Genomic DNA, 12,744 nt, shown 5'->3' with positions numbered 1-12,744 from the left:
CAGCAGTTTACTATTTGAGGCACCACCTCCAATCTGCTTTACCAACAAAAAGATTGCTGAAGGGAGGAGAGAACTCCCCTAAGGCGCACCAAGTGCAACTGTGAGTCTCCATTGTTACTGCCTTCAGAGGCCCTGTGCTGACGTCTGGGAACAGAGAACTAACCAGAAAACTCAGGAGAAGATCTATACCTCAGTGGCCTAGCAGTGGGGCTAGCAATGGGAGCCTTTCCTCACTGTTCTCCTGATGAGGATGTGGTGAATAATTCCCTCAGAACGTACAGATTATAAACGGGACTTGTTTAGAAATTCACAGGCCCAGCAGTGCTGACTGGCTTGGCAGAGAAGCTGAATTGAGCCTGGAGCTTTGGATCTTTGAGGTGTGAGGGTCTCTTTGCATAAACACTGTGCTATCTTTCCCCCACCCTGCTTTATCTCTTGGTCAGGAGTGAGGGATTAAGTTAAGAAGCCTACTTATAGTTTAAAAGCCCTGAGGCTCTAATAGCCTACAGGGAAGAAAAAGAACAAAAGTCTTGAACAGCCTCTGTGCTTCAACTCAGGGAATGAAATAATATTGAAACAACTGTTAATTTCCACAACTGTGAACTCTTTAAGTACTTAGACACAAGTCAATCCAGGCAAGAGTGATCAGTAGTCTTGGTTGAAAGCCTTTTTCACTGAGCACTCGATAGATATCTTGCCATTCTCTTCTGGCCTGTAGTATTTGTGTGGAAAAGTCTGCTGCTAATCTTATGGGATTTCCTTTGTAGGTGACTCTTTTTCTCTTGCAGCCTTCAGGATCCTTTCTTTATCCTTATTCCTTTTCTTTCTAAATATGATGTGTCTTGGTGTCTGGAATAATTTTGTTTGGGTTCCTCTGGGCTTCTTGAACATTTATGTATTTTATGTTGTCTAGACTAGAGAAGTTCTCAGCTATTATGTCCTGTAGAATGCTTTCTTCCCCTCCCTCTCTTTCTTCCTCTGGTAAGCCAATAATGCGTATATTATTTCTTTAAAAGTCATCCCATAGGTCTCTGCTGTTGTTTTCAGTATCTCTTAATCTCTTTTTGAGATCTCTTACTTCTTGCTTAGTTTTCTCTAATTTTTCCTCAATCTTGCTAATTCTGTCTTCAGCCTCATTTATTCTATCCTCTCTCCCCTGTACTGTTTCCTATTGTTCATCTATTTTGTTACCCTGTTCTGATACTGTTTTAGCTTGTTCAGCTAGTTGTATTCTTAGCTCAGCTATTTCAGCTCTCTAATAACCTTGAGATAATCAGTGTTTTCTTTCAGAGTCTTATTTATTGTATCTGCATTTCTGATGACAATTCTCTCAAACTCTTTATTCACTCCTGTGTTTATTTCCTTAACTGGTATTTGGGTGTTGACCTCATTATTTTGTGCTTCATCCTTTTGGGGGCTTTTAGCTGAATTCTTGTCCTGGTTCATTTCTCTAATATTTCTTCTTGTTGGTTTAACCATTCTATATAGTAAGTTATGAGGTCCCTCTCTCAGTACTTTTAAAATTACTGATCAGATACAGAATCCAATCCACAATGCTCTGCCCTTTCATGGCCATCAAGTCAAGTACATGTGTTTGGAAGATGTCAGGACTTTCTGGCATGTTCAGATTCAATGCTGACTCCAGGAAGTCCTCACTCCCTTCAGATAACATAGCAGCTGAGTTCCCCCGAGGCCTGCAGCTGTGGATTACCAGGTATGGATTGCAACCACAGTCCTGCATGCTGAGCTCAGGGAGCAAAAACTAATTTTGAGGATATGGAGGCCTTTGCTGGACAGGACATCGTCACCTCACCATGGTACGTTCCTGAGCTAATTTATAAAGAATATCTGACGTGGAAGATTATTGAGGTGACACCAGTTGACATGAGTGCCATGATAAGGAAGCACTCTTTAGCTCCAACAATAAATGTTTAGAGCTAATGAAAATTTGGAGATTTATCCTGTGGTTTCCAGACCCCCCCCCCCCCTTTTTTAGTTTTAACCTGAAGAAACCTTTCTTCCAGTACAATTTTACATGGAACTCCAGTGACTAAGAACTATCCAGGGCACACTGTGTGTCGGACTGTGGTCCAATTTCATCTTCAGTAACTGCAGATAACAGATGGGTCAGGAACCAGGGCTGGAGTTGGCAGAATCAGTGAATTCAGAGTCCTGCTTACAGTGGAGCTGGGGTTTGGACCTGGGACTTTGGAGCTTCAAGCATGAGTCCTTTCGCATAACCATTATGCCCTTAATAAACATTATTTTATTTCTTAGAGCGTCATTGGACTTGCAGAGCCTGCTCACAGGCAACACTCCAGGAAATTGTCTGTTTGATGAAATGAGATGTGTCTCACAGCTGGCCTTTGCTCTTTCACTCTGGGAACTGAGAAACCTTGCTTATGGCTCAAATGGGTTTGTAGGGTGGAACAGTTCACCACACACACAGCAGAGACAGAGGAATCTGCAGAGACACCCAGAACAACCCAAAAGCAGTGCATTCAGGAGAAGCAGGAAACCACACTCTGGTGTCCCTGCCCCTAGCACTGCTTTCTCCCTGTGTTTTATTCTCTTCTGCCTCTACATTTCATGGAAGCTTTCTATTCAGTCCGTACGTAAGTGGGAAATGCAATCCCTGATGGGATTCTGTGTCTGAGTTCTGCCACAGTGGCTCACTGGACAACCTACTGCCCCCAAAACTGAACCTGGGGAGACCAGTCAAAAGGCCCTAGTGGCCTAACACAAACAGTGCCCCAGGAGGGAGCCCTCAGGGAAGTGCTAGTACTTCTGTCATGCTCACAGAAAAGTCTGACTATACAATCAGCTCATCAGAAAGAACTATGCTTTCTTCTCCAATATATTTTTTTAAAATTTTATTTATTTATTTATTTATTTATTGCCTCCAGGGTTATTGCCGGGGCTCGCTGCCTGCAACACAAATCCACTGCTCCTGGAGACCATTTTTCCCCCTTTTGCCCTTGTTGTTTTATCATTGTTGTGGTTATTATTATTGTTGTTGTTGTTGCTGTCATTGGATAGGACAGAGAGAAACTGAGAGAGGAGGACTCCGGCTCAGACAGTGCTTTATCAAATCCTTTAAACATGTCTGTGTTTGAAGACCACCCTGGAAGGCCAAAAGGAACAAGACTGCTCATTGTCATTATTATTATTTTGTCGTCACTGGGGCTTCATTTCTCCTTGTCAACTTTTTCAGACAGACAGAGAAGAGAAAAAGAAAAAGATGCCTAAGCTAAAAAGATGCACCTAAGCTTTCTTTAGTACAGTGAGGGCCAGGTTTGGACCTGAGTCTTGTCCATAACATGGCCAGTGTACTCTCTCTTGCCAGTCCTAAAATTATTTCCTAACATTTCCAGAAGTGAAGGCGGGATGCCTTTGAGGCTGGGATATCTTGCTGTACTTCTCTCAGACCTCACACTCCTACACCTAGAAGCCACCTTCTCTGAGGAGCACAGCCCAGTTCCCTGGTCTATGTTCACAAAACTCTTTCCTCTGGGCTCTGATAGCACACAGCTCAGGACTTAAAGCTTTGCTTTTTTGTTTGATGACTGGTCTGTTTACTAGCTTGTTTCTATCTCCTGTCACTACAGGGTCACCACAGAATTCATGCTGCCTAAAACCATGCCAGTATACAGCAGACTCTATAGATTTTTTTCTTTTCTTTTTTTAAATATCTATTTATTCCCTTTTGTTGCCCTTGTTGTTTTATTATTGTATTTATTATTATTGTTGTTATGATGTCATCATTGTTGGATAGGACAGAGAGAAATGGAGAGAGGAGGGAAGACAGAGAGAAGGAGAGAAAGACAGATGCCTGCAGACCTGCTTCACCGCCTGTGAAGAGACTCCCCTGCAGGTGGGGAGCTCCGGGCTCAAACTTGGATCCTTTAGCTGGTTCTTGTGCTTTGCGCCACCTGCACTTAACCTGCTGTGCTACCGCCCGGCTCCTGCAGGCTCTATAGATTTTATGGAATAAATGAATTCTGTGTGGGGCTACATCTTTAGACAGAAGGCAGGCAGAGATGGCAGTGGACTTGTGAGAGTGGGATAAAGAGAGCTTACACAGAAAGCCCTTGGCTTTTACCTGATAAAGGTTTGGGAGTGATAAAAGCACTTTTCAGTGATTTGAAGAAGCTCCTGAATTGCAATGATGAGTTCCCAGGAAGTGGGTTTTACCAAGACAGGTTTTATCGTGTCTGCCACCATCAGGCAGAAGAAGTAACTTAATCCATGAGTATGTGAATCTACAAGTGACTGAGTGAACCTCTATAAGACTGGCCTATCTGCATGGGCCAGCTGATGTCAGGAACCAAAACAAGTATTTCTCTTGAAAACCATGAACAAAACTTTGGGGTCCAGGTGGGAGGGAAGGCAGGCTAGCTACAATGTGAGAGCCAGGCTTAGGGAGCTCCAATGCAGAGTGCAGAGCCAGAAGACAAACTGGAAAGAAAGAAGGCCACCCTGACAGATGCTTTCCATGAAAAGGATGCTCAAGTACACAGTGGATGGACTTGGGAGTTAGCAATTTTTCAAACCTTATTGAGATGAAGTTGGGGCTGCAAGTCATCTCTTTTGAGAGGTGTGGGGTATTAACACTTCCCTGTGATCACTAGGCACATGTGCATAGGCCACATGCTTCATTAAGTGCATAGCAACCTGGGAGCTAGGGACCACCAGGTCAGGAGGCTGGGATGGTCAGGAGGCTGGTATGGTCAGGGTACTGAGTCTGGAGTCTGGTGCTTTGGGCTCTGTCAGGGATGTTGGTGACTCAACCCTTAAGGGCCAGCACTGTGAAGCAGAAAAGCCACTTCACATGGTCTCTGAAGTCCTTTCCACCCCTCAATTTCCATGACTATGACCCAATCACAGAGAGTAAAGGAATGTAAAAGTAAAGAAATTCCCATAGTGGAAATGTATTAGTCAACATGTGCACAACTAAACTCAATAAATATATACTTTATCAACATACACACACACACACATGTATACATATTTAAAAAGTCATTTTTCTTTAAACATTTTTTCTTTCATTTGATAGGATAGAGAGAAACTGAAAAGTACAGGGGAGGAAGGGAGGGAAGAGACCTGCAGCACTGCTTGTGAAGCTTCCCTCTGTAGGCTGGGGCTGAGGGCTTGAAGGTGAGTCCTTGCACAATGGTGACCTGTGTGCTCCACTGAGCATATCACTGCCTAGTCTCTCAGATACATAATTTACTATATAAATATTCTTATTACTTGAACATAGCTATTTCCTAATTAAGTAATGGCAGTTATTGATACAGGGGATGTCTACTCACTTAAAAACTGAATAAGCAGAACATTTCTTAATCCTGCTGTTAAGTTATAATAAACTGAATCGTGGCCATAGTTTCTTTTGTGAGGACTTGAGTAGACCATGTTGGGGAAACAGTTAAATTCTTTGTTTCTGTTGAATACTACAGAAGATCAAATTACGTGTCTTATTAGAGAAAACTAACTTCTCTGCACCTTGGTTTCATTATCCACTGATTGAAATGGACTGGTGAGTTTGAATTTGTTCATCTTCAAGATGGAGAAGGTTCTGTTCTTTGACCTTGCATACTCACTTTGCTCCTGCACTGGGACCAAATCTGCAGATAATGCTAGGGCATCCCTCCTGACATGCATGAACCCTCAGGTCCCACTTCCTGAGTACCCCAGCACCTCAAATTGTTAAAAGTGCAGAAAGTCAGATATTTCCACCAGGATGTTAAATAACAAAACTTGGGTAAGCTATTACTGGCTAATTTAAGCTACAATGTAGTTACACTGGCTTTGCATAAAATGCAGTGATTCTCAAATTAACAATACAGCACAGCCATGGCTTTATGAAAGGGAAGCTTTCTAAGAATGGTGTTCTTGTGTGGTTTCACCACTGTGAAAATATGAGTATTTACACAAGCCTAGATGGTACAGCCCACTACATACCTAGGCCATTAGGTGTCACTCTATGGGGTCATTGTCGTATCTGTGGTCCGTTGCTGACCAGATTATTAAGTAACATATAACTGTAACTTGTCATCTCCATTCTACTGATGAAAAAATAGATGCAATCCATCCACAGAAGGTAAGTGGCTTACCCAACGGGAAAAAAAAAGGACTTTTACATTTTATTTGCTGTAAGAAGTTAGATATCTGGTTCCAGCTACCTCTGTGTCCCACATGCTGTGCTAGTGCTAGACCTTGTACCCAAGCATACTGGGAGTCAGCCTCTGGGATGCAGTTAGCAGGACAACTCCATTTCACAGAGTGGGTTTCATAAATGCAGAATACATTTATGAAATGTATTCTTGCCTGTTGGCCAGGGTGGGTAAGACTTGGATTCAGATTTCCATTCTGACCCAAAGTCGATGTCTGAGACCTTAAATCCTGAGGGTCAGTGATCTTATCTTTAAAATGACAAAAGTAGGTCGGGGCAGTGGTGTATCTGACGATCAGGCACAAGGATCTGGGTTCAAGCCCCCAGGGAGGAAGAAGCTTCATGAGTGGTGAGGCAGGGATACAGGTCTCTCTTTCTCTCCCATCTCTATCTTCTCCTTTAAATTAAAAAAAGAAAGGATAAAAGAAAGAAAAAATGGATTTGTTGTGTAGGTACCAAGCCCCAGCAATGACCCCAACAGCAATAAAAATATATGGTAAAAACACTAGAGTTCCATAGTGATGGGATCAAAGAACATGGGAAATAAAAATATCTACAAGAACAAAACTTAGATGAACAAAGATAAAAACAGAGAAGTTAGATGGTCTTAGCAGTCATCAGACTGGACATTGCTAGTCTTTGTTAAACATAAAAATTATGGTTAATTTTTTTTTGCCTCCAGGGTTATTGCTGGCGCACGGTGCCTGCACTATGAATCCACTGCTCCTGGAGGCTATTTTTTCCCCTTTTGTTGCCCTTGTTGTTTATTATTGTTGTTACTGTCTTTGTTGTTGGGTAGGACAGAGAGAAATTGGAAGAGGAGGGGAAGACAGAGAGAGGGAGAGAAAGATAGACACCTGCAGACCTGCTTCACTGCCTGTGAGACTCCCCTGCAGGTGAGGAGCCAGGAGCTCAAACTGGGATCCTTACTCCGGTCCTTGCACATGTGCTTAACCTGCTGTGCTACCGTCTGACCTCCTATGATGAAATTTTAATGTACCCTGTCCCACCTGCCCATTTGTTTCTGAGTTCTAGGAAAGCAGGAACCAAGCCTACCTTTTGCAACCTTATCCCAGCATCTATTCACACAGCAAGACCTCAGTGTACAAATGAATGGAACATGGCAAGGAAAGACAATGTCAATAAAAATGATCAGCAAGGAAAGCCCAGAAAATGATGCAGACTCCAGCATCCATCCAAGCCATGAATGAGTGAGAATATATTTGCAGACAACCTTCTACTGATAATTCTGACACCCTAAAAGTGGCTTCCAGGCTACCCACACACACGTATTCTAGAACCTAGGGTCATTACTTATAGTAGATCAATGAACCTAGCCTTCTGATCACACTTAGGAGGCTTGTGAGTTGGCATGTGCTCGAGTCCCATGAATGAGTCTATTCTCATGTGCACCCTGGCTTAAGACTACAACAGGTTGGTGAGATGCAGAAAGACCAAGCAAAATTCAGAGGCTGTCCAGCGACCATGTCCACTGGTCCTGGAGCTGAAACTGAGCCCAGGGATTGTTCATGTGTGATACTATTGAGCTACCTCTACAGACCATTTTTTAAAAAATAAAGATTAATGGGGAGTCGGGCTGTAGCGCAGGTGGCACAAAGCACAAGGATCGGCATAAGGATCCCGGTTCGAACCCCGGCTCCCCACCTGCAGGGGAGTCGCTTCACAGGCGGTTGAAGCAGGTCTGCAGGTGTCTATCTTTCTCTTCTCCTCTCTGTCTTCCCCTCCTCTTTCCATTTCTCTCTGTCCTATCCAACAACGACAACAACAATAAAACAACAAGGGCAACAAAAGGGAATAAATAAATAAAATAAATATTTTTTAAAAAATAAAAAAAATAAAGATTATGTTTTTTGAGAGGAAGGGAGACACCAAAGTACAGTTCTCACATCCACCTATTTGTTCCTATTGTGGTGTTCTCATGTGATGCCAGGGCCTGAATTCAGAATGTACGTTACAAACTACCTGCTAAGCTACCTCCAGGGCCTTGCAAGGTTATCTTAAGTAATACACAATCATAAGCTTAGTACTGCTCTTTATGGCACAGATGCAATAAAGGACTGAGTCAGGATTCCATGAATAAGGCTGTGCAACATTCTGTCTCATGACGCTTATGGTTTACAGCACAAATAGGAACTGTGGCAACTGGACAGATCGGAAGACTGGTAGCTGTACAGAGGGGGTCACTGGAGGTAGAGTTTAAGGAAGCTGGAGGTAAGTGAGGAATTAACACCCGTGCCTATATGTGGGCAGTGTATAGCTGTTACAAGAACCACAGGCAATCAAAGCATTTAGCTCACAGAGGTCAGTGGACATCTCCCAGTGGTCCTGGCTTCCAGTGCAGTGAACTCTCCTGCCCTACCTACTGGCAATTCCCTGATGACAAACACCAGAGGGAATGAACAAGTGAAGGGCTAGTGAGCTGAAATTTGGGGGGAGAAGGTGAGTTCAGGAGAGGAGGAGGGAGGCTTTGCAAGAACAGAATCTCACCTACTTTTTTTTTTCTTTTCAGAGCAAAAGAAAGGGCTTTTGAGCTACAGAGGTGTGTATCTCCCTGGTTTGTAGCAAATTATGCAGCTCTCTATGATACCATTTTGATTTTTTATCCATTGCAGTTTCCTGATCAGTTCCAGTCCCAAGCCCAAGATGCAGGCAGGTGGGATGGTCACACAGATTGTCAGACTCCTTTCCTCACCTACCTTTCTTACCAAGTTGACAGTCTTGTGGAATGGGGTAGGTGTCACATTGCTCTTGCTTTACAATATTAGCAGGAGTGATAACATGCACATTTAGGAATAGTGGAGAAAAAGACAGACACACGCATGTATGCTTGAGCAGGCACACATACACCAACACACATTAACAAGAAAGTTTTCTGGCTGAAAAGAAAGTGGAACTTTTTTTTTCTTTCAGATTTACAGGTGCTGAATTTGCAGTGTCAAAGCAAGCAAATGATTTCAAAATAGAAAGATAGCCACATTAAGCACATGGTGTGAGAACTTTTCACCCAGAGAACTACAAAGCAAGCATGCATATACATACCCCACTTGGGCACTGTCACGGTACGGCAGCACTGAAAATATACTACAGAAGGATCTTCTGCCACTGATAAGGACTATTCTAAAAAATAAAAATAAAGAACAAACAACAAACACACTAAATGCGAAGACTCTTAAATTAAAAAAGAAACTCGACAGCAATTTAGCATTCATGGAATTCACAGCAATATTTGCACACTCCCACCACTACCCCTAACAGATGGCATTCTGCTCTCCTTGCAAAATGCAACCTCAGTGCAGCAGAACTATGCCGCCTTCCTTATCCAGATGATAAAATGCGAGACCACAGGTAGGATCTCTGATGAGCATGAGTCTTTCTTCTTGAGATCTGCAGGCTGTGGGCTGCACATGCACGATGGAGCAGGCAGAGCTATGAGGCTGGGGTGCCCTGTGCTGAGTGGACAGTCATGTCACATTTAAACCAGTGATTTCTACTCTTTAGTAAACAATGCAAGAGCAATAGTGCCAAAAACCCCAAGTGAGAAAGATGCTATTATGATCATTAGGCTTATTTATTTTTCTTCTTTCAGTATTTTGGCAGCATGTTAGGTTCTGAGAATAAATTAAAAGAACAATTACATAATCAGTCTTAGCCTCCATTCCTGCTACAAAGATACCACTGGAAAGCAGTTCTACCTGATACTCTTAAGCAATCAAAGGCCACTTACGAACACATTTTGTTGTGAACTCTCAAAAGTACTTATCCTGGCATCTGAGAATAACCTTTGCCAAAGTGAACTGCTGATGGAAAAAAATGGAGAAATGAATGGAGAATAAATAAAATTCAGTATTCTTTAGCTAACAATTAAAATCAGGTATGGAGCTGGTTGAGTTTTATAAGCTTTTCCTGAATAATTCAAATACTAAGATCAGAGGAGAAAACAGCTGTATTGACTGCATCAAGGCTTAGGGATTTCATTTTTATTTTAAGACCGTGATATGGACTTGCCTGTACACCTGGGATAAAGGCAGTCTCCTTGGCACAGCAAGCCAGGCCTTATCCTCCAGCTCTTCCTGCATCTCTGGTCTCAACACACATAGTACTTCCTCCTGCACTTTATTACTTATTCGAAGTAAAGGAAGGTGGCACCCCCTAGCTTAAAACAAAAACAGGGAGTTGGGCAGTAGAGCAGCGGGTTAAGTGCACGTGGCGCGAAGCGCAAGGACTGGCATAAGGATCCCGGTTCGAGCCTCTGGCTCCCCACCTGCAGGGGGGTTGCTTCACAGGTGGTGAAGCAGGTCTGCAGGTGTCTGTCTTTCTCTCCCCCATCTGTCTTCCCCTCCTATCTCCATTTCTCTCTGTCCTATCCAACAACGACAACATCAATAACAATAATAATAACTACAACAGTAAAACAACAAGGGCAACAAAAGGGAATAAATAAATAAATACATATTAAAAACAAACAAACAACCACTACTGTTTCGCTCCTTAGTCCTCTGCATGCCATTTCTTCTGTCTTCTTTGTACTGCTGTGTACTGGGGAGCTCTTACTGCTTCCTCAAAATCCAGCTTAAAGGGGGTCGGGTGGTGGTATGCCGGGTTAAATGTACATAGTATGGAGTGCAAGGACCCACACAAGGATCCCAGTTCGAGCCCCCACTCCCCACTTGTGGGGGGTCACTTCACAAGCGATGAAGCAGGTCTGCAGGTCTCTCTCTCTCGCCCTCCTCTCTCAATTTCTTTCTGTCCTATCCAATAAAAAATAAAATAAAATAAAATGGAAAAAATGGCTGCCAGGAGCAGTGAATTCGTAGTGCAGGCACCAAGCCCCAGCGATAACCCTGGAGGCGAAAACCAAACCAAACGAAAAAAAAAAAAAAAAAACCTACAAATCTACAGTGTGAGAGTCCTCAAAATTGTGCCTGGCAGGGGCCAGAAAAAGAACACTTGCATTGCATTCATGAAGAACTGGGTTCGATCCCTGCACTGGGTAAGGGCAGCAAGGATATAACAAGTGGAATTCCCTAGATAGTGAGTGATGCTTTCCACCCTCTCATTAAAAACAAAACCAAACATGATTAGGAAACTGGACTGAAAAACCGAAGGATGAATATTGGATGATCTCACTCTCAAGCAGAAGTTGAAAAACAAGATCAGAAGAGAAAACACAAGTAGAACCTGAACTGGAATTGGCGTATTGCACCAAAGTAAAAGACTCTGGGGTGGGTGAGTGGGGAGAATACAGATCCAAGAAGGATGATAGAGGACCTAGTGGAGGTTGTATTGTTATATGGAAAACTGAGAAATGCTATGCATGTACAAACTATTGTATTTACTGTTGAATGTAAAACATTAATTCCCCAATAAAGAAATTAAAAAAAAAAAGAAACTGGACTGAGAAGCAGGGGAGATAGCATAATGCTATCAGCCTGAGACTCTCAGCCTGAGGCTCCACGTCCCACATTCAATCCTTTGCACCACCATAAACCAGTGCTCTGGTAAAAATAAATTAAAAATAAAATAAAATAAAATAAACAACAAAAACAAAACAAAACAAAACTTGACTGAGGGGATAGCTTAGTCATGCCACATATTTGAGATCCTGAGTTCAATCTCTAAGATGCCATAAAAACAAAAGAAATACCAACAAACTCCTGGATAAAAATTACGCATTCAGTAAGTATGAACCATTCTTACTAGGGTCCACTTTCTTGGGTTAAGGAGAGTTTTACCAGCATTGCAATTGGATTCAGAATCTCTTCAGATTAAAACACAAAGGTACACAGGCCTGCTACAAGACAGCTGGGGGGTGGCCACACACATCTCCTGTCTACACAGCTAGGACATGCCTACAGAGGTGTCTCTGTTAGGAGATGCTTTTCATCAAGTGCCACAAACCCAAATCCTGGTAAATGCTACAAGCAAGAAGTACCATGTCCAGAGGGGACTTCCAAGGTCTGAGAGACAGCACACCTCGTGGCCAACCACTCGCCAGCTTCCTGGGTTCCTCACACACCGGGGACCGGCAGCAGAGCTGGCACTGCTGTCCTCCCCTTACATTTACTTAAGCAGACAGCTTAAGCAACAGCTGATTTTTATTCAGTACTGCTTATGTGCCAGATGAGAAATGCTTTCACTGAGGAGGCATGAGCAAGATACCAACAAGCAGCTGTGACCAACTGGGGATTTGAATTCATGCTGTTTACTACTCTGTGCCTGGATATTTTGCTCCCCAAGTCGATTTGCTAGAAAATTCTGCTGTGGGTCTTACTGAGTCTCCCATGGGATTCTTAGACAGCCTGCCCACCTTCCTCTAGGCTTCTAGGTAGCTTTGCAGCATGCTCTGCAGGTCAGTGAGCTGCACTGAAGGAGGGTCCAGAGGATAAGTGACCATAAGCACACGCTCCTCTCCTCAGCCTGGCCCCTCTACAGACGGAGCAGGGCTTCTCTGCACACCCTGTACCCCTACCCCTGCCATACAGACAGGATCAAGTCTGCAACTACTGTTGTGTTTAACACAGAAGGGAGGAACAAGCTCAACTGACTTA

The 12,744-nt window shown here is 43.2% G+C and overlaps 1 protein-coding gene across 4 annotated transcripts in view; it reads right to left on the bottom strand.

The window, feature by feature from the left end:
• CABLES1 (Cdk5 and Abl enzyme substrate 1) overlaps window positions 1–12,744 on the bottom strand; it is a 166,380-nt gene that overhangs the window by 37,131 nt on the left and 116,505 nt on the right. For 3 of the 4 annotated variants that reach the window (XM_060173585.1, XM_060173586.1, XM_060173583.1), the window contains exon 4: window positions 9,236–9,313. The exons of the other annotated variant lie outside the window; for it this stretch is intronic. In XM_060173585.1, coding sequence (XP_060029568.1) covers window positions 9,236–9,313 — 78 coding nt within the window. The remainder of the gene's footprint in view (window positions 1–9,235; window positions 9,314–12,744) is intronic. 4 annotated transcript variants of the gene reach the window in all.

Source organism: Erinaceus europaeus, chromosome 15, assembly GCF_950295315.1.
Source record: "Erinaceus europaeus chromosome 15, mEriEur2.1, whole genome shotgun sequence".
Lineage (NCBI taxonomy): Eukaryota > Metazoa > Chordata > Mammalia > Eulipotyphla > Erinaceidae > Erinaceus > Erinaceus europaeus.
Note: the sequence above shows the minus strand (reverse complement) of the source record. Positions and strands in the feature narration are given on the sequence as shown.